This window comes from Protopterus annectens, chromosome 5.part0, assembly GCF_019279795.1.
Source record: "Protopterus annectens isolate FY-2018-M chromosome 5.part0, PAN1.0, whole genome shotgun sequence".
Lineage (NCBI taxonomy): Eukaryota > Metazoa > Chordata > Ceratodontiformes > Protopteridae > Protopterus > Protopterus annectens.
In genome coordinates this window covers 230,374,722-230,395,490 of record NC_056735.1, presented here as the reverse complement: position 1 = coordinate 230,395,490, position 20,769 = coordinate 230,374,722, and the positions used below count along the sequence as shown (strand labels likewise).

At 39.6% G+C, this 20,769-nt stretch overlaps 1 protein-coding gene across 1 annotated transcript in view; it reads left to right on the top strand.

Moving 5' to 3' along the window:
- The window catches only part of RAB6A (RAB6A, member RAS oncogene family), a gene marked incomplete in the record, with an annotated part of 497,596 nt that overhangs the window by 456,567 nt on the left and 20,260 nt on the right, over window positions 1-20,769 (top strand). The window contains 1 exon segment of the mRNA XM_044072212.1: window positions 6,873-6,939. Within this exon segment, the coding sequence (XP_043928147.1) occupies window positions 6,873-6,939 (67 nt within the window).

Here is a 20,769-nt window from a genome sequence, read left to right as displayed (position 1 = left end):
TAGTTACAAAAGGCACTTTTATATTAAAAGAAAAATTGGAATTATTGAGCAAGAGAGCTTGAGATGACAGATTGAACTAGGATATGAAAAAAAGTGTGGTGCTTGCCATCGATGCAAATACTTTTTTTACCGAATACATTTTTGATATTCAGAAACATAAACATGTGTACAGTATGTATATCAAAGAAATATTTACATAGTCAAAGCTTAAAGTGGAGGCACAATTACAAAACCAACTGTTTACATAGGATGTCTATACTTGAAAAGACTTTTTCTTGAATGTATTCTTGAATAAGATTATAATTTATTACAATCTTCTGTTTCCAGCACTTGATTTACTTTCTGCCAGGCAGTGCTTAAGCAAGTAGATTGTTTTCAATTCCAACTGCGAGACTGTTCTTGAAACGTTTAAAATTGGGAGGAGTGGAGTTGCAGCTTTCCAGTTCTGTGTAATATTTTTCCTTGCGATAGCAAGGAAAGTCCACAAAACTACATATTTTTGCCTTGTAACACAAGATAGCACAGGGCGTATTCAACAAAACTAGAGATTTTGTAAGTTGGAAATCATCAGTGAACAGTGCCTGTAACAAATAGTTAATACTTTCCCAATATTGTTTAAGTAAATGGCATTCATAGAACATGTGTTGCCAGTTGGATATTAATTGTGATTTACACCTCCAGCATCTATTTTCTTTATTATATATTAGTTCTGATTTTGTGTGGTGTTAAGTATGTTCTATATGTAAATTACCATGTGCAAAATTGCCAGTATAGTGATAATTAGTTTTGGAGATGTAAGAATTAGTTTTTTTATCTTTATCATCCTGGCATTTTACCATTAACTGTTTCATAGTATTTCCATATATTTTGTTTATTATGAACTCTTGTTTAACTAATTTGTACAGTACTGTTTAAATTCCTTTCCCATTTGTGGAAAATTCCATTAACGATAACTGCTCTATAAACTTAGGAACCTTTTCCCTAACAGACTTCTGCATTATTGTCTGTTGGTTTAAAACTGTTTTGTTTTAATCCCTGCAGTGTTAACCGCATGTTATTTTCAAGGTTGAACTCGCTAATAATTTGCTCTATCATTAGTACTTTATTAGTGTTTATCAACTGATGCCAGTAAATTAGACCATTCTTACTAAGTGTTTTAATTGCTACCGAGTCCTGAGTTATATTATTATTTTGTGTATATGCTATTGGGAATATGAAAAAAGACCATGCTTTTAGATCCAGATTTTTGTTTACAAAGTGCATAAAGACATGAAGGTATTGATAACATATTTAGAATTTATATTTTTGTGTTTCTCTGTTGCTATATATTCCTTCAATAACCAAAGTAAGCTATTCGGTACTATTTCCATATGTTTATTTATTGTATCATGAGTGTTTTTTAACCAGATTTTTTTCATGTACTAGTTTCCATTTGGAAGTATATTCTTTGTTTAACCATAGAGAAACTTAAAGCTAGCGATTTATATCCTTCTAAATCTGGTAAGCCTATTCCACCTTCTTCCTATTTGTCAAAATGATGTCTTAGGGCAACTCTAGGTTTTTTAGGGTACCATAAGAATTTCATTATTAACTTTTCAAATTGTTTTAAATATGATTTAGGTGGAGGTAGCGAGCAAGCTTGTATAAAGTACAGAATTTTCTGCCATGTAATCATTTTAATTATATAATAGCCTTTGGCTTATTCCATTTTTGAGACAGTTCTTTGATATTATCCAAAATCTCTTTATAGTTTAGTTGCACTTGTTACATCTGTCATTTGTAATTATCTCCTAAGTATTTGATTGCATCATTTCTAGATAGATATTTATATTTTTTATTTAATGCTTCTTTGTTCATATTTATTAGTAACATACAGTATTGACTTTTTTCATGAAATGGTCCAGAAATCTTCTTAAACTGTTTTGTTGCTTTCCATAGTTCTTTTAGTTATCTTATTTAAAAGTCAATAAAATGTTGTTTGCAAATAGTTGAATCTTTAACTCGAGGTCAATATCTAGTTGAATTCCTTAAATGTGTGGGTTTGCACATATGAAATTTGCTAATGGTTCTAGTACTAATACAAATAAAAGGAGAATGTGGGCAACCCTGTTTTGTACCTTTTGTAATGGTAATAGGCTCCAAAAGCCAGGGTCCTATTTTTATCTACGCTGAAGATTTATCATTAAGTGACCTTATTAGTGAGGTAAAATTTTTCAAAAATTCATACTCCACCAGTGCATGTCAAAGGTAATACCAAATCATGGAATCAAATGCACTGTTAATGTCTAAGCAAATGACATTCCTTTTATTTTTTGTTTTGTTTATGAAGTCAGTAAGGGACAAAATTCTCTTTATATTGTCATATGTATTTCTGTTTTTAATAAATGCTGTTTGATCGTTCTCTATCAATAACAGTAGTATTTTATTCTGTTTGCATGAACTGTCATAAATGTTTTATAATCTATTTTTAATAAACGTATAAGTCTATGAGGTACACATCAGGTTTTTATCTTATTTCAAAATTGGTGATACTTGAGTGTATTTCCAAGAAGAGGAGGGCATTTATTACCATCTTTAACTGATGTGAACACACTTGGTAATAGATTTAATGCATTATTAGATAGTAGTTTAAAACATCTCTGGTGTCATATTATTAACTGGGGCTTTGTTTAATTTTAGTTTCTTGATTTGCGCTTTAATTTTAGTTTCTTGATTTGCGCTTTAATTTCTGTCATAGTTGTATCTTTATTTTTTTTCTCTTGTTCATCTGATAGTCTTACATTTTTCTTAAGGAATTTAGTCTTATATTTTTCTTAAGGAATTTTCTAAGTGCTTCACTTGATTCTACTTTATTTTCTTGACTTGAGTTTATTAAAATAGTCTAAAGGCTTGTAGAATTCCTTCTTTTTGAGGAACACTGTTTAAAACATAAAACTTAGTGTCGGTTTTGAGAAGTATTTATTGTGATTGCAGCATTCTGGGGGTGTTTATCTAGCATTTTCTTATTTTTAGCATGCCTATCACATGAAGACAGAATGTGCAACGAAAGAGCATATATATGAACATCATTACTACATTAATAGCTCTAATACAGACAATGCACTTTATAAGCATAAGTTGAAGTGCAATAACAAGTTTTATTTTTTGTCCTAGAAAAAGTTCGTCAACCTTAACGGTGGTCCCTGGGAGCTTATATAAGGAACTGTTATGGCAAATTACACTAAACGCTAGTGTACATCCTGTTATGAATGATGCTAAACATTGCTTAAGTTATAGTTTCATTAAGCTTATGTTTTTAAACATTTTTGTTGTCATGAATTATATTTATATTTGCTCTGATTCATTTAAGGGATTTGATAATACGTTTTTAGCTTTGTGTAATTTTTTTTAAATTCTCTTGGTTATGGGTTACATGGTTTTAAAAATGTATATAAGTGGCTGTTGTAGTGTGTCTGAAAGTCCATTTTATTTGTGGATGAAATCACTTAACATGTTTGTTAAAAGTTACACTGGTTTAAAAGGTTGGATACCTGCTTTTTACTTTGGAAAATGATCCTGGTGCTTGGGCAAGTGTTGACCTCTTATATTTTTGGTTATTAGTTTATTTTTTTGTCTGGGTGTTTCCTATGATCATGCATCCTATATGTAGTATTTGTGAAGCATTTGTGCCCAGTACTCTTAGAAGCCGGTTGTCTACCGTGGCAATTTATTTCAAGAGCCAAAGGCTTAAACTATTAGCCAAGGGTAGCATGGTGGAATCTTCTAATCCAAAGGTACCTTTAAGTAAGAAGGAGGCTACAAAATCTCATCCAGATTCTTTGGCTGTCCAGCCTCCACCAGACATTTCTGTAGAAGCAAGTGATAGCTCTGTAGGCAGTCCAGTGTCTACATTGGATTTCTCTGCCGTGACCCTGTCGGAGGCTGGCATGTGTATCTAGATTGCTGGATTCAGACGGTGCAGATGTTGGCCTCTTTTACTTCCAAATGTTCTGCCCTTGACAGCTTTCTTTCAGTCTCCTCCACTGCCTGCTATTCCAGTTAGTTTCTTATATCCCTGGGAATCATGGCCTCTTGTATTCCAATACTCCCTCTTGCCAGATTGCACATCTGGAAGCTTCACTGGTACCTTAAGTCAGTTTGGCTTCAGCATCGCCACTCTCTAGACAAGTAAAGCGATGTACTAAAATCTAAATTGGGAAGTCAGGTGGTGGATTCAGCAACTTTCCCGTAGCTCAGGCTTGCCCTTTCAGACACTGCTTCCTTCTCAAAAACTGTTCACTGACTCTTCAGACATGGGGTGGGGGACTTCCAGTGGTCACCTGAAAGTTCAAGATGTCAGGCCCTTATCGGAAGTCAGATTATATCAACATTGGAGATGAGAGCTGTGATTGTGGCCCTTCAGGCTTTTTACCCCATGCTCTCCAGGCCCTCTGTAGGTTTACATGGACAGCACCACAGTTATGTGATATTTCAACAAGCAGGGCAGGGGGGCACACAGTTCTTCACGCCTGAGATCTGACTCTCTCATCAGTTAACTCTTCAGGCAATGCATATTTCTTCAGAACACAATAAAGTGGCAGATACTCTGGGCAGGTCCAAAATACAGGCTTTGCTGTGACGTTTCTGGACATAGTTCATCGGTGTGGTATTCCTTGGTGTAGATCTTTTTGCCTCCCTTGTGAACAGGCATGGAAGAAGGTTGCCTTTTTCTTTCCTTGGAAGGAGATGTTTGTCTGCGACTTCTGCAGGACTCTTGGAATTAGGGGAAGAGAATCTTCGGCTGAACTCCTCAGAAATCTTGCTGGTGACACCCTATTGGCCAAGACAGCACTGTTTCCCCACTCTTAGTGCATCTGGCCAGTGGCAATCATGACAAGTTACCTCACTGGTTGGACCTCTTCACACAGGATAAGGGGTCACTCATTCATCCTTACTTGCCACTCTTCAACAGACACTTGGTGATAGGGTTTTCATCCCTTTTAGTCACCTCTTTTCTGAGGAGGTGCTGGGGCTTTTACAAGAGGCAAGACAATCTGTAACCAGAAAGTCTTTTCCAAATGGAAGAGATTGGCTGGTACCTTGCTTATAACTAGGATCCCTTTTCAGTGCAGGTCCCTGTGGTTCTCTCCTATTTGTGTGAGTTGCTCCAGTCTGGCTTGGTCTGCTCTTTTGTAAAGGCCCATCTGTCAGCTATTTCTGCCTGTCTGTCCTTGAATCCTCCTTTGGCTTCTTGCTTTGAAGGCAGTTTCTTAAGGTGTCCCGCATCTTACACTCCCACGGAAGCCTATCCCCCCTCCTTGGGACCTTAATTTTGTTTTAGAAAAATTGACACAGGCTTCTTTTGAGCCTGAAGATTCAGCTTCTGTACAATATTGTACCTGGAAGACTACCTTACTGCTTGCTTGTTCCTTCTGCTTTTGAAGGGTTTCTGAGCTTCAGGCCCGTATGGCCATCCCTCCTTTCTTAGTTTTGCACAGGGACAGGGTGTCTCCTCGTACTAATCCTCTTGTGTCCAAGGTTGTTAATGAGTTGTCTCTAAATTCAGGCAGTACAACTCCCCTTCCTTTTTTCCTTCTCAGTCTGCTAGTGCGAGGATCCTTCATACCTTGGATTTGCATAGACAGCTCAGGATAAAACTAAGGCCATTCAGAAGTCTGAGTAGCTTTTTTGTTTCATTTCATTGAATTTGGCTGTTTCTGAGCAAACCATCTCGTCCTGGATTTCTAAGGCCATTTCTTTTTCTTATCCTTTTCATGGCATGTCGGTCATCTGCTGTCAGAGCTTACTCCACTAGGGCTGTTACCTCTTTTGGTGTTTTCTTCAAGGGGTTGGACACACATTCCATCCCTGAAGCTGCCACTTTGTCTTCACTGCATACCTTTACTAAGCATTATAAATTTAATATGGATTCTAGGGCCAGAGCAGGTTTTGCTGGAACCATTCTACATGGGTTCATTGAGGGACTCTTCCCAGCCTTCCATCTCCCAATCCTCATCTTGAGCTTTTGTACTCTTCCAAAGGTGTAGAATACTGCAACAGTGATGTACAAGGATGTAGTACACTAAATATCATAACATAACAATAGATGTCCTTTTCACTGTTGTAGGATTCACTCCCTCCCTCTTCCCTGTTTTGTCTTTTGTTTGGTTACCCTCTGGGCCAAGGGTTCTACCTTTTCCATCTGCATTTTCTCATTCTGGATGTGCATGGCCTCCTTTGCCCTATGGGGACTGTTTTCTTCTGTGGCAATTCCGTTCTGGGTAACTGTCTGTACATCACCTTTATGGAGCATAATTGAGATGTGTGGCACATACAAGATGTATTAACCAGATGTTGGGCTATCCTTGGCAGGAGATCCCCAAGGTGAAGAATACTGCAAAAGTGAAGTGAAGGCAATCTACTGTTATGGTAAGATTTTACAGGCTGGACTTTTAACAAAAACAAGTAAAGGTCCAAAGTCGGGTTTTAGGTAATGAGATTTTGCAGCATTATTTGCATTTGTTACTATGTAAACACACACTTTTATGAGAATGAGTTGCCACTTATGTCATCTGCATTGTGGAACTTTTAAATGAACTGGGAAACCATGTATTTAGTTTTGTTGCAGAAAAGTTAACCTTTTTCAGATTTATTTGTGTTGTGTTCTGCAGAATTTAATAGCTGCTTCTGTATAAAATTTATAGACAGGATTATTTTGGATTCTCAAGATTTGGGTGAGGAAATCCATAACCTAACCTAAAACGGGAAACTACAGTTTCTTGGACTGAAAATCATTGCTGAAAATGGAATTTGTCTCAGATTGCTTGATTTCCTGCATTTTTAGTAGTTAAGTATTTTAAACCAGCTTCTGAAGTAATGTTTTTATCTTGTAGCTTTTTAGACGTGTTGCAGCTGCTTTACCTGGGATGGAAAGTACACAGGAGAAAAACAGAGAAGACAGTATCCTTTGTAAGCCATAGATGCATTTAAAGAGAAAAAAAATGTTTACTTTGTAATGAGTCCATATAATGGCATTCAAAGGTGAAGTGAAGTCTGATCAAACTCGAGATTTCCCCACAGTAAGATTTTGAAATACGAGTTAAGTAATTACTTTTTGATTATTTTGCTTTGTTTTTTTTTTTTATTTCATTATTGCATACTCCTTATTTGATCTGTTTTTTTTTTCAAATGCTATTTTAAGTATATATTATAAAAAAAACCCTGTGAAAATCATTTTGTTCAAGTAACATCTAAAGTCGCAGTATGTTGCTTCTTTGGTGCATTTGGCAAGAACTGCAAATGGCACATGTAGCTCACTTAAGGGTATTTGCCAAGTCATATTGTGTGTGACCCAGTGACAGCTAACATATGTAATGTACTATGCTGTTCTGTCTGTGGATGAAGTATTGGCATTGGTTGTAAGACCATAAGGATAAGAGAAGTTGGTAGGAATTCTTCCTAAATTCTGTGTCTGTAAATTAGTTAGTTGAATGTTTCCATTTTTCAAGATCATGGTCAAGAGCATGCACAATTATTTTAGTAATATAAATTGTAGTTTATTTAATTCTCATACTGTTAATTGGGGGCACCGTTGAGCAGTATTTTTGCTACACTTTAAGGTTTTTAAAAGTCGTTGTCCTTTCTAAGAAGGAGGGCTCTTCTAGTAGTAATGTAATAAGTGAGAGTCTGCTTCTCATCTATATTTTTGCCTAATTTTGAAGCATTAGAGGTTCTCTTCCAAGTGCAAAGGGTATTGCTAACTTCCACACTGTTCTGTCATTTGAGAGAGTTCCCTACAAAAGCAGTAATACCCTAAGTTATTTCAAGATCCAACACTGAGGACCCTCCTTAATGGTTCCTGTTTTTTGGTTAATTGTTTCTACCATTTACAGTTTTCAAACTTATCTTGAATGATCCGGCCCTTTAGAGTGCTTTCTGAATGCTGGTTCATGCTGTGAAATTGTGATTACTGCATAATCATGCATAGCGCCTAAGCCAACCATGTCTTTGCTGCTGCTTCACACCATGGAAAAAAGGTGTTTGTGCCCAGCCAGACTTTTCCAGTCAACAAGTAAATAAGGGGGGACCTATTTAATGTATCCAGGTTTGGTCCAGCTATTGACAGCATCCTTGAAGACTTCACAAGAAAGATGCGTAATGACAAATGGTTCACATTCTGTATCTGCGTTGCATACCAAGTACTAGCTCCCTTTGTGACTCCTGTACCTGCAGTTCTTCAGTCCTTAGTGGAGAATTGATAAGGTTACTAATGTCTCCCACTCTGAGTCCAGTTGTCAGCTATACCCAGTTTGGGTCAATGGTTTAATCATGTCCCCTTGGTGTTGTAGAAACCCTGCAAAACTTTGTGGGCTGCCTTCTTTTAAAGATCCGACTCCTCTCTTGGGATATTGAAAAGAGCAGCAAAGTCAGACCTCTGGTATTGTTCCTGAAGAGCTCTGTTCCTAGTGACCTTCATTTCAGCTAGAAGAGTGTCAGAGTTGTACACACACTCATGCCAGCCTCCCTACATACTTTTCAGAAAGACACAGGGTAACATTAAAAACAGATTCTGCCTTTGCATCAGAGGTGGCATGTAATTGTAACCTTAATCATGGCATAAATTTACCAGTTGATTTCCAGTAAAGGAGAATACAAGTTGCACTATCCTGGTGTTAATAGGCAGCAAATGTTTTATTTGACCATACCAAAAAGTCTGAGAAAAGATGACCAACTTTTCATTTCTTTTGTTCTAAGCTTGGCAAAAGAATTTTCAGAATTACCTTTGTCCAGGTAGCGGTCTGGCTCTTTCCTGCCATTACACTTCCAGTGACAAGATACTTCCAAATAAAGCCAGAGATCATTCTACAAAGTAGTTTGCTATATACTCCACACTTTCACAAATTTGCCTGTGGATGATATTTGCTTTACTGAAACATTGGCTTCATTGCACACTTTTGTAAGAGTGTAAGCTGGATGTGATCTCTAGGGTGAGACTTCCTTAGTGGTAGTCTGTTATGATGCCTTCTGAGTGGTCATTATGTTGCAGTGTATGGACTTGGACCCTGAGCTGTCATTGTAGAAAGAACATAATGTTCGTATGCCCAAAATGTGTTGGTGCTTAGGGGGTGGAGTGGATACCCACTTCCTGCCCTCACTACCCCCCTCAATAGTCCCTTCTCCCAGACTTCCCTTAGTAGGGCTTGGGCTTTCCAGTTCCCAGACTTTGCCCTGGGAATGCTGTAGACCAGCAGTTTTCAACCTTTTTACACTTGGAGACTGATGAAAATAGGAGAATTCTTTTGGAGACTGCTAAAGCAGAAGTAAACATTATTTATAAAGAACCAATTAAAGCAATGGCTGAGTATTGTATGCCAAAGGATATGAAGTCTTAAACTAGTCCTCTTTATGAGGAACCAGACCAAAAATATGGGGGCAAAAATCTGGACAGTTGAGAGGTGTACTACTCTTTCTCTCTCTCACTCAACACACTGTCGCTCTCACTCAACACACTGTCGCTCTCACTCAACACACTGTCGCTCTCACTCAACACACTGTCGCTCTCACTCAACACACTGTCGCTCTCACTCAACACACTGTCGCTCTCACTCAACACGCTGTCGCTCTCACTCAACACGCTGTCGCTCTCACTCAACACGCTGTCGCTCTCACTCAACACGCTGTCGCTCTCACTCAACACGCTCCCGCTCTCACTCAACACACTCCCGCTCTCACTCAACACACTCCCGCTCGCTCCCACTCGCTCCCACTCGCTCCCACTCGCTCTCACTCGGTCACACACACACACTCGCTCTCGCACACACACACCCCTACCCATAGCTCTCAACCAAAAAGGGACAAATCCCCAAGGAATCAGAAACACTTTTCATATATTAGTATTTTATGGGAGACATTGACCAAATAACAGAACATGAGTGAATATGCATTTTGGTAAAGTAAAAAGTCTGTAACTGTTATTTATTATGTGTAAATCATCACCTTTTCTCCAAAAATGATCACTTTTAGGTGGGATTAAAAGGGCAGAAAGTAAAGTTGTGTAAACTCTTGCCATAACAGTAGATTTTTCTTGCCTTCACTGCTGCAATATTCTTCACAAATGGGGATTCCCTGCCATGAAACCCACCGTCCGGCCAGTTTACCAAGGTTTAATGTTGCTTTAAGGTAATCTGAACGTCAGAAACATGTTCCTTGCGTAGTGTAGGGCACAAAGATGACATTCAGGTACATCATCCTCAGAACTGATTTCCCCAGTAGGAACAGCAGTCCAAGGAAAACCAGTGAGAACCTGCACTTCCAGGAAGGAAAAAAAAATTAGGGAGATGGAGCGACGGAGTGAATATTGCAGCGGTGAAGGCAAGGACATCTACTGTTATGGTAAGATATACACAACTGCACTATGCCCTTACATTCACCGCTGCAGTATTCATCTCAAATGGGGGAGTGCCAAAGCTCAAGAAAAAAACATGGGAGGAGGAAGCAGCAAGCGGAGCCCTCTAAGAAGCCATGAAGAATGGCATTGGCAAAACCATCCCTAGCTCTGGAGATACCATCCAAGTGGTAATGTTTGGTAAAGGTATGCACAGAAGTCCAGGTAGCAGCTTCAAGAGTAGAATTAGCATCTAAGCCTTTGAAAAAATCACTAGAAGAAGACAGCTCTAGTAGAATGAGCCTTTACAGAAGAAGGAAGGCTCTCGCCATGAAATGTTTAACAATAGCCTTTGAAATCCTAGTGGAAATAGTTTGCTTGGCAGCAGCAAAACCGAAAGAGCTAGGATGAAAGGAAACCAGTAACTAGTCAGATTTTCTGATAGCTTTAGTTTTATCCAAATAAAATCTGAGCTGTCTGTGCACATCTAAGGGTATGCAGCACCATCTCACTGTCAGATTGTGGAGAGGGGAAAAAAGTAGGCAAATAGACTGATTAAGTGACAACTCATTAACCACCTTGGGTATGAAAGAGGGATTGTCCTCCTGAAATATCAGAAAAGGTGGACAAACCCAGCAACTCAGACACCCATCTGGCAGAGTATGAGTCCCCCTCCTCAGACCCGTAGTCTAAAGGAGAGGGAATCTGGGTAGAATATGCAAGGGATTCATCATCAGAATCCACCTCTTCCTCAGAATTCAATACTGCGGGCCTTTTAGTGGAAGAAGAGGACCAAGGAGGAGCAGGAACCGAAACACCTTGAGGAGGCTGTAATGACAGTAGAGCACTAAACAACCTCTGAGTAAAAGCCTGCTACTCACTTTGTGGATCCCTAGGAGTGGAAGAAACAGATTAGTTTTTGATTTCTTTTTTAAGGGGGCATCCGTCCGAGAAACCTGAGAAGGCCCAGACACAGGACTGCATTCCACAACTGTAGTAGGAACCTATTCCCTAAAGTGAGACTGTGGACCCTCTCTAGACCCCTCAGAAACAATCAACATTGGTTCCCCCTGAATGCCCAAAACAGATGCCTGCAAAGCCTTGTTGGACATGCTGCCCGCCAAATCCTCACCGGCCTCCAACCCAGACGCATTGGAGGAATCTGACAAAACAGCAGGTGAGCTTCCAAGTTCGTAATAACTTCGGGAAAAACTCCCGGCAGAGGCTGGACAGCGTAAGATTCCAGTCTTACCTTATGCACCTTCCTGTTCTCCTGACAGCTGACCCTCAGGGGCAGGAAGTTCCATCCATAGTATCTTTAGCGAGAAGCTTAAGACACTGGTTCTCAAGATACAGTGAAAGGGAAGAAATCCTACTACGAAGGGTTTGGGGACAAACTCCTGACAAATTGAACAAGACGTGTGGTCATGAGCAGCTTCTAGGCAAGAAAGACACTACTTGAGGCTTTATGGATCAGTGTCTCACACTGGCATTTACCCTTCCTGGATGACAATAACCCCAAACTGCACAATACAATCAAAAATGAACAACAAACCCAACTGGGTACTTGTCTGCAACTGTGAGGACTTCAGCAAACAGGAATAATCACTGAAAAGCCCATAAACAGAAAAATGGCAAAAAATGGATGGAGGTAACAGACCGATGGTTAAAACAGGGATGGGACTGGAGACAAAAGTTCTGAGGGTGGTATGCCTGAACATCACCTTTGTATCCTACGCTATGCAAGGAATGTGTAGGTGACATTCAGTGTACCTTAAAGCAATGGTAAACTTTGGTAAACTGGTCAGATGGGCTTCACTGCAGGGAATCCCCATTTGTGATGAATACTACAGCGGTCAATGTAAGGACATCTAACATTTCAGTCAAAATCAGGAATGTCCCTGAAATCAGGGACAGTTGAGAGGCATGCACCTTCCTCCCTCTTTTACACACACACCATACCGCTGAACCTCTTAGCACAAAAAATCTGGGCAAAGACAAAAAGTGATGGTGGGACAAAGACCCTGAAAATAGGGACAAGCTTTAAATATAATTTTTCTTGTTGAAAATTGTAACTGTTATAATAGCTATATACGTTTATCTTATTGTAACTAATATTATCAACCTGTCCTTAACATATGCTTGTAATAATTTCAACTGTGATTATTCTGTCCAACTTGTGGGGCTCCCCCCCCCGGCCCTCTGCTGAAAATGGGTCTCACCCAGTCAGGCTATCTCGGTGAACAAACATAAAATAAATGCTCTCACAGACTTAGTTGATAGAATAAAATGTATTATCGTGAATTTTCTGAGGGATATCAAGTCTGAAACTCAAATGCCTGTCATTATTTAGTGAATTCTGTGTTCACAGATTTGCCACAATAAACCCAAAAAAACACAAGTTTTAATGAGGAACAGACTAAAAATATGAGGTAAAAATCTGGACATTCTGAGAAAATCTGGACAGTTGGGAGACCACTCCCTCCCTGTTTTTACACACATACACCCCAGCAACCCCACCTACCTCCTTTTTACATACACACCTATCTACATACCACTTAAACACACCCACCTACCTCTCACTTGTCCATTTGTGGTCCGCATTTAAAATGTCTTCTGGCATTCCGATTCCACACAAATGGAAGATGTAAACAGCAGGTTGCATAGACGCACAAGGTGAAAACAGGTTGCGCACACCTGTCGTTTCTGCATGACCAGGGATTCACTTTATATGCTTGACGTTTTAAAACGTCGAAATTCATATGGCCAAGACCGTATAATCGACGTTTTAAAACATCGAACCTGTAAAGCGAACACAAAAACAACACAAAAAATTTTTAGGACGTTTTTGCAGGGGGGCAAGCCCCCCCTGCACCCCATACCCCCCCTGCTATATACCAACTCCGAGATCGCACTAGAGTGAGGAAAAGGGAAATTTACCCATTCCACACTGTATGGAGATCTCCACTTTATAGGTTCGATGCTTTAAAAGGTCGATTATATGGTCTCGGCCATATGAATTTCGACGTTTTAAAACGTCTAGCATGTAAAGTGAATCTGTGACCGGGCACCTTTCAGCCAGCAGCTCCTCACAGCCAGCAGGTGCTCTCTTCATTGGGCCGTAGTCTTTCACAAACTGGCAGGAAACTTCTACAGGACCAGACCCGGTCCTTGGAACGGTGGTTGAAAAACACTGCTGTAGACTGCTGTGTAGGCGAGAACTAAAGAAGTCAGGGGCTGATGCCATGTATATTCATGGTCTGTGAAGACTAATGGCACTTGCCTGGCTGAGGGGACCGCATATTTTGCTCTGAAAGTTGAACCAGCCACTGGACTTGGTGTGCAGCAAATTGTTTAAGCTAAGACTGCAACTGTATTCACATTCAAGCATTATTACTGTAAACTGCTTACACATCTTGTACATACAATTTTTTAAGCCCAGGACAGACTCCAGTTTGTAGGTGTCTAACAAGTGTTGACCAAGGTTAGGCTTCAGTCTGCAAAAGTGATGGTTCTTGCAGGTTGCTTCTGGTTCAAGAGAACTCTAGTCAGGTTGTAGCTGTTGTACCTCATATCTGCCAGATCCATGACAACCAGAAAGGCCCACTTCACCCCACTGGTGCAGAGACAGATGTTCAAGGGCCAAAAACTCAACCTGTGAACACTTTCACTTTGGCAGAGTGAGGGCATTATTTCAATGGGAGCAAAAGTGAGTACCGGAAATCCTAGCAAAGATGTGGCTTATTACAAACTGATTTTCTTCAGCCTGCTTTTGATCCTCCTGTTTGCCAGTATTGGAGGATGCTTTCTTTGCAACCAGCAATTTCCCCTGATAGTCGATAATACCTACCCACAAGAAGTGTGATAAATTAAAAAAAAAGGCTAATCAGACAACACAGATCAGACCCTACAGTGTCTGTCAAATCCATCTTCTGCCAGATATGTTTTGGTAGCCAAGCGTATTCCTCCTGGTATTGATGGGAAAGCATTTGAAAGATTTAGGAAGAAAGCTTATACTGAGTGAATTGTCTGGCTTATATTAAATTTCTGCTGGCTTATTTTGATAGTTCAGCAATTAACTTCCTCATTATCGTTCAGCAATTGGCTTCCTCATCATCAGACTGACATCTCTGAATTCTTTAATATCTTCTGAATCTCTGGTTGCCAAACAGTCTAAAATCTTCCTTTTGCTATGCTGATGCTGTTTCCAGTGCCTGGCTACTTACCTAGAACCTACCAGAGAATGTCGAAGCTCGTCTCCTGAATGGCCCCCTGGTTAAAGTAGTATTTGGCCATTCCTTTGCCAGGGTCCTTAAAAGGTATGAAGAAAGGAAAAAGTTAATTCAGGGAGTTACTGTGATTTTTTTCAACCCTCCATACCAAAATACAATTGAACGTTTCCCTCCAGCTCAGGTTCCTTTTTATAAGAAAACAAAAGTATCTCAGCAAGGCATAGGCAAACAAAATTTCAGAAAGGAATGGCATTGAGCTGCAAAAACAAAGGGAGGATTCTCCCAGAAGCAAGTATAATCTAAATAAGCAGACTTGACTATATGCAGATTCCTGTTCTCCTCCCCTGACCATGGCACTCTAGTAAATCTTTCCCAGAGTCAGAGTCCCTTTATAGCAACAGATAACCTCTGACACTTGCGTTTTGACTCTTTCAGAAAGGTACTCCCATCGTCCTTATATAGGGATTCCTCTGTGTCCATCCAATCAAACCTCCGTTTCTTCCTATCCTAGATGAAATGCTATGTGAGGCAGTTACAGAACCTCTTCCCTCAGATCAAATGAGAGTGTACTATTCAAGAATCTTTCTGGTGCCAAAGAAAAAGGGAACTTGGATACTAGTCCTAGACCTTTCTTTTCTAAACCTTTGCATCTAAATCCCAAAATTCAAAATGCTTTCTCTACAGGCTATGCTGCCTCTCATTCCACTTAATCTTTTGGGTAACTGGAATTAAAAGAAGCTTATCTATTCCAGTTCTCAAAGATTCAAGACTTTGTGTTAGGTGTACATTTTCAGTTTTTATTGCTGTATACTTTGGCTCATCTACATCTCCAGTGTTTGCAAAATGCCTGTTTCCTGTAATTAGCCCATGGCAGGCTGTATGGCATTCACATTTTTCTATATTTAGACTGCTTTATTCTTGCAGATTATTTTACAAGTTGATTTGAATCTTTGGGTTCTGTAAAGACCCTTTGTCTCCGTTATGGATTTCATGTATGTAGAAAACTCTTTCATTCCATCTCACAGTATAGTGTTTGTGGGATATCTCGTGGATACGTCCTTCATGATGGATTTTCTTCCTCAAGACAAAAAATAATTTTATAAAGAACAATTTCTAATATTCTCCAAGTCCCTGACATCTGCAAGGGAATATCTCTGGGTTCTAGTTTGCATGACCTCTACAGTTCTCATGATTTATTTGGCCAGAGTTCAAATGTGAAAAGTTATGTAAGTAAACTTGCCATAACAGCAGATGTTCAAACACATCACTGTTGCAGTAGGATCACACTCCCCCCTTCCCCTTTGTTTATTACATATTATGTGAGGGTATGGAGGCAAGAGCCTTGCCATCTTAGTGTGAGGCAAGAAAGCTGTGACTGTTTGGTGCCCTAACTACTGACTTTATACTGCTCTCCTTGAGCTGTTCAGCAGTTAGATCATGTGGAAGGTCCCTTAAGTGTTGGAAGCTGGCGGTTTCATATTCTTGGTAGGATACCACCCATATAGCTTAGGCTACTGTAACAGTGAACTATTCAAACCTATGTTATGGTGAGTTTACGTATGCAGCTGTACCTTTCTGGGATGGGCAAGGGTGATGACCCCTGCCTTGATGATCATTTGTTTGAAAATGATGCTCAGGCTTAAAGGTATTTCGCTGATAACCTCCTAACTGTGTGTGAGGTCCTCAGTGGGCTGCAATGTTGTATCCATGCCTTCACCCCAGAAATGTCTGAACAAGTATATATGGAATAAGAATAAGGTACTGTAACCTCACATGGACCCTGTTCTTGAGGCTACCATTAAAGATAACGTGCAAAGTTGTTTTAACAGTTTAATTTTGGTATAATTATGACGTTATGTAAAGTGTGTTTTCTGATTCTAAAGTGTGTAGGTTTTACTTTCATTACTTCATTGGACCTGTTTTAATAAACTTGTGTTTGTTTACTGTATGTTGTGCAACTGTCCAGTTACTTCCTGACTCCATGTCATCCAGCTCACTTTCTTATGATGCAGTAGTGAGAGACAGTTTGTACTGGGTAAACATGTTTTCTGAAGTCTGCAGCAGATTTCATTACAAAGTGACTAGAATGCATCTGTAAACATGAAGATGCAATAACGTTATTCCATAGTAGACCGTGTTTACTATAGTGTGATAGCCATTTTGCTACAGTGTGACAATTATTTTTATAATGTACATCTCACACTCACACACACTCACACACACACACTTTCTCTATCTCTCACTCGCTACAAATGAACATCTAGTTTCTTTAAGGTTAGTAAGTTGTATTGGCAGTTGAACCTCTATCTTCAAGGAAAGTTCTACATTCTCAAACCTAACAAATGTGTAAATACAAAGTATTTCTGAAAATGGTCTTTTTGAAGTACAGAATTCTTATGTTGGCCTTTGAGAATGTGCCTTTGTTTCCAAGTAGCATCTCTGCTCCCCACCCCCAGTGTTTACCAAATATTTGGCTCCAATGTTTTTGTTTTAGGAAACAAATCACTACTTTTTGTGAGCGACTTCTGACTCCGCTAACAGGATGGATGCAGTATAACCTCAGAGCACCATTCCCTCCCTTTAAATTTAAGTTATTGCCGTGCAGGTGTGAAGATTTGCAGACCAAAGCACACACCAGGTATTGCATCTACAGACTAAAGAAGAAAAACAAAACTGTATGTCCAGCTGAGTAGCATGGAGGAGAAAAGATTTTCAACTTTGAGCTCACCACTTGGAGACAAAGCTTCTCCCCCATTATAATATTTTATTTAATATTTGTTTACCGGGAGAGTCAAACTTGGAGTGAAGCCGGTCTTCAGCGGAGGCCCAGGGAGAAACAGTCCAGATGCACATCTTTGTAACATGGGAGGAAGCAGGAGTACCTGGAGAAAACCCATACGGACGCAGGGAGGACATGTGGAGTCCACACAGAAGGTACCCCAGCCGAGAATCGAACTGGAGAACTTCTTGCTGTGAGGTGACAACATAACCGCTACACCAGTGTGCCATCTCCTCATCTTATAACCTTTAATGTCCAAGCCCTGCACTATCTGCTATGCATACTGCTAGCAGATCTCCTCCAAACAGCTAGTTGCTGCTATTTTGGAAGTGGAGCCTTTAAACAAAAAGTTTGAAAAAATGAAACTGTACTCTAGCAGACTATATAGAAAGGTCAGAGACAAAGCTGCAAGATATAGAAACAGTCCCCTAGCACATGGCTTGTACATCCAGGACTTTGCAAGAATGGCTTCAGTAAAAAGAAGCCAAGTCCAAGCTACTAAAAACAAAATTAATATACTTGAAAGACTGCAGCCATTAAAAGAAAAAACTTAATAGGGGTTCCAGATAGAGTAGGACTATTGTGGCCGTCTAGTCTAAGACCATTATGGCCCTTATAAGTATAGTTGTGCAACCCAAAAGTGACCCACAACTGTGATTTATATAGGGGATGATTTACTGATTGGCTCTGCCCATTAAAGCTCTAGGCACCAGACCGGGGATGAACTTCTGATTACCCGTCAGTTGGTCCAACTTGTGCTTAAATAGGGATAGGGAGGAACTGTGCCCACATGGATGGGGGAGCCTCTTCCAGAGAATGGGAATTATCTGAGGAACATATCTGCCTCTCCAACATGTCTTTTTATGTCTCAAGCAAAATTCAGGTTTTTCAGTGTAGTACTGATGCTGCTTATTTTGCAGATCTGCAAAAGGTTAATTAAAACCGGGTCCAGGTATGCCAGGCAAAGATCACCTCTCAGAAGTCTATATGGTAACAAGTTTAGAGAGACAAGGCTTTGAGATGATCAGCATAGGATGTTTTGTTTACTACCTGTATTCTTTTTGCAAGGAATCTTTGTGGACGCTCCAGTTGCTAAGCGTCTGGTTGAGTACATACAAAAGGTGCTGTTATACTCCTGTGATAGGTCTGATGAGGGCTGCTTACAGTGATATGACCTCTGTGGACCTAGATGCCATGTTCTTGCTTATAAGCTGAGCAGCACAAAAGGGTTGTCTTACTGCCTTGGACACGGTCGAAAATTGTTACTGCCTGAGTTTCCAGATCCCTGACTATTGAATCAGGTTTTAGGGGTGTTTTTATTGATGCAGTTAGCTGAGGTGGCAACTTCCTAAAAGGTGCTATAATGCATTTCTTGATATTGCGTTTTAAGCCATGGGTTTGGCACTAAGTCTGTATCAGACATTCCTGAAGGGTGTTCTCATCTTGGCTGGATTCAGTTTGCAATGCAGTCATCTGTGAACTTTGTTAGCAAGAGGCCCTTTAACATTGGCTTTGACATCTCAGAAGTAGTTGCCAAAGAGGGGTAGGATTAGCCCAGAGCCTGGGAGACTCCACTGGTGACCAACCTCTTTGTGGAGGTGGCTTCACAGATTCTAACTTCCTGGGTCCTGTCAGTGAACCAGTTAGCTATCCAGTGTGTTGTAAAGGGGTTTATACCTATTATAAGTTTGTTGACAATGCCAGCGTAGGATATTGTATCAAATGTTTTAGCTAGATCTAGGTAGGCAGTATGCACCATTTTCCCTTCATCCATTGCTTTGGTGACCTTTTCAAAGAAGTCTAATAGATTCAGTAAGCATGACCTTCCTGTGATATAGGCAAACTGGGATGTTTTATTTCCTTGGCTTTGCAAATAAGACTAGTCAGACTAATGGGTCTGTGGTTTCCAGGATCTGTTGAATGTCCTGCCTTATGAAGGGGGATGTCCATCACAGTCCTCCATTCACATGGCACAAAGCCTGCTTTAAAATTGTAGTTAAATAAGGTGCCCAGGGGTCCTGATAATTCTCATTTTAGACTGTTCAGGAGGCATCCTAGGATGTTATTGGGTCCTACTGAGGAAGCCTCAGCTCTGATTTCTCCTATTATACATCAGGAATTGAGATGCAGTGAGGGTCTTGTCTATGAGGAAGATTCCAGGATCAGACAAGATCTCCTTCGAGATGTACAACTGATTCAGAGAAGACTTTGTTCCAGCTTTCACTGTGCTGAGTAACAAACTGTTACTGGGCGGGGGCGTCTTTCCCGAGTCTTGGAAAGAAGCAATTTTGGTAGTGATCCACAAGCCAGGAAAGGACCCAATTAACCACTCTTCATAAGGTCCTATATCAATCCTAAAATGTGATTATAAATTATTTGTGGCTATACTTGTAAAAAGACTGATATAATCCACCTTGACCAGACTGGGTTTGTTTGAGGCTAAATAATACTAGATAGTTTGATTAAAGCCATCCTTGTAGTGGATGATGCTTGCTTCCTTCTTTCTGCTGCTCTTAAGTCGAGATGCTGTAAAAGCATTCAACCAAATGAGATGGAAATACCTATGGACCTTGCTCACCCATCTGAATCCCACTCCCAATAATTCATAAGGTTGCTCCAAAAGTTATATATGGGGGCAGCGTCCTCATTAAATCATATGACAACCCTATAATGATCCAATGGAGGGACAAGGCAGGGGTGCATATTTCCTTTGCTTTTTTGCCATATACCTAGAACCACTGGCAGTTTGACTTGGGTAGTCACCCATATCTGGTTATTCATATGAGGGACTCCAGTGCAAACTTTTACTTTATGCAGATGATCATTAAAGTACAAGGGTACAGGATGTTTTTACCCCTGCATTAACACATTCCTTATCTAGATCTGTAACACTTTGAATACAGTTTGGATACTACTGTTACGACCTAGTTAACGAGGCTTTATAATAGTAGTAGCGAAAACCTATGTCAGTCCTACACAAATGCGCAGAAAATAACCCATCATTAAACAGAACAAAATATTATTCTTATTTCTGGTCTATAACCTGGTGCAATCAGAGAACTCACATTAGCAAAGTAAAAAAAAAAAATGGCTGGAGAATAAAACCAGTTTTAATAACTATTAAATTCATAAAATTGAATAAAACTTTGATATGCTGAGTAACTCAGCATAAGTGTTGACTTTTGTAAAATTCATGATTGATTTTATTAACATGTTGAAAACTATTGTAAATTAAATTATATTTAGATATTTAATACGTTAAATTAACATTTACATATTAAAATGTTAAATTATATATTAAATTCCTATCTAAAATTCCTAATTAAAATACTAAGCACTGAAATGCTTTTATTAAATTTAATTGGGGTCAAATAGTTTAGAGTGAAATTGATCAA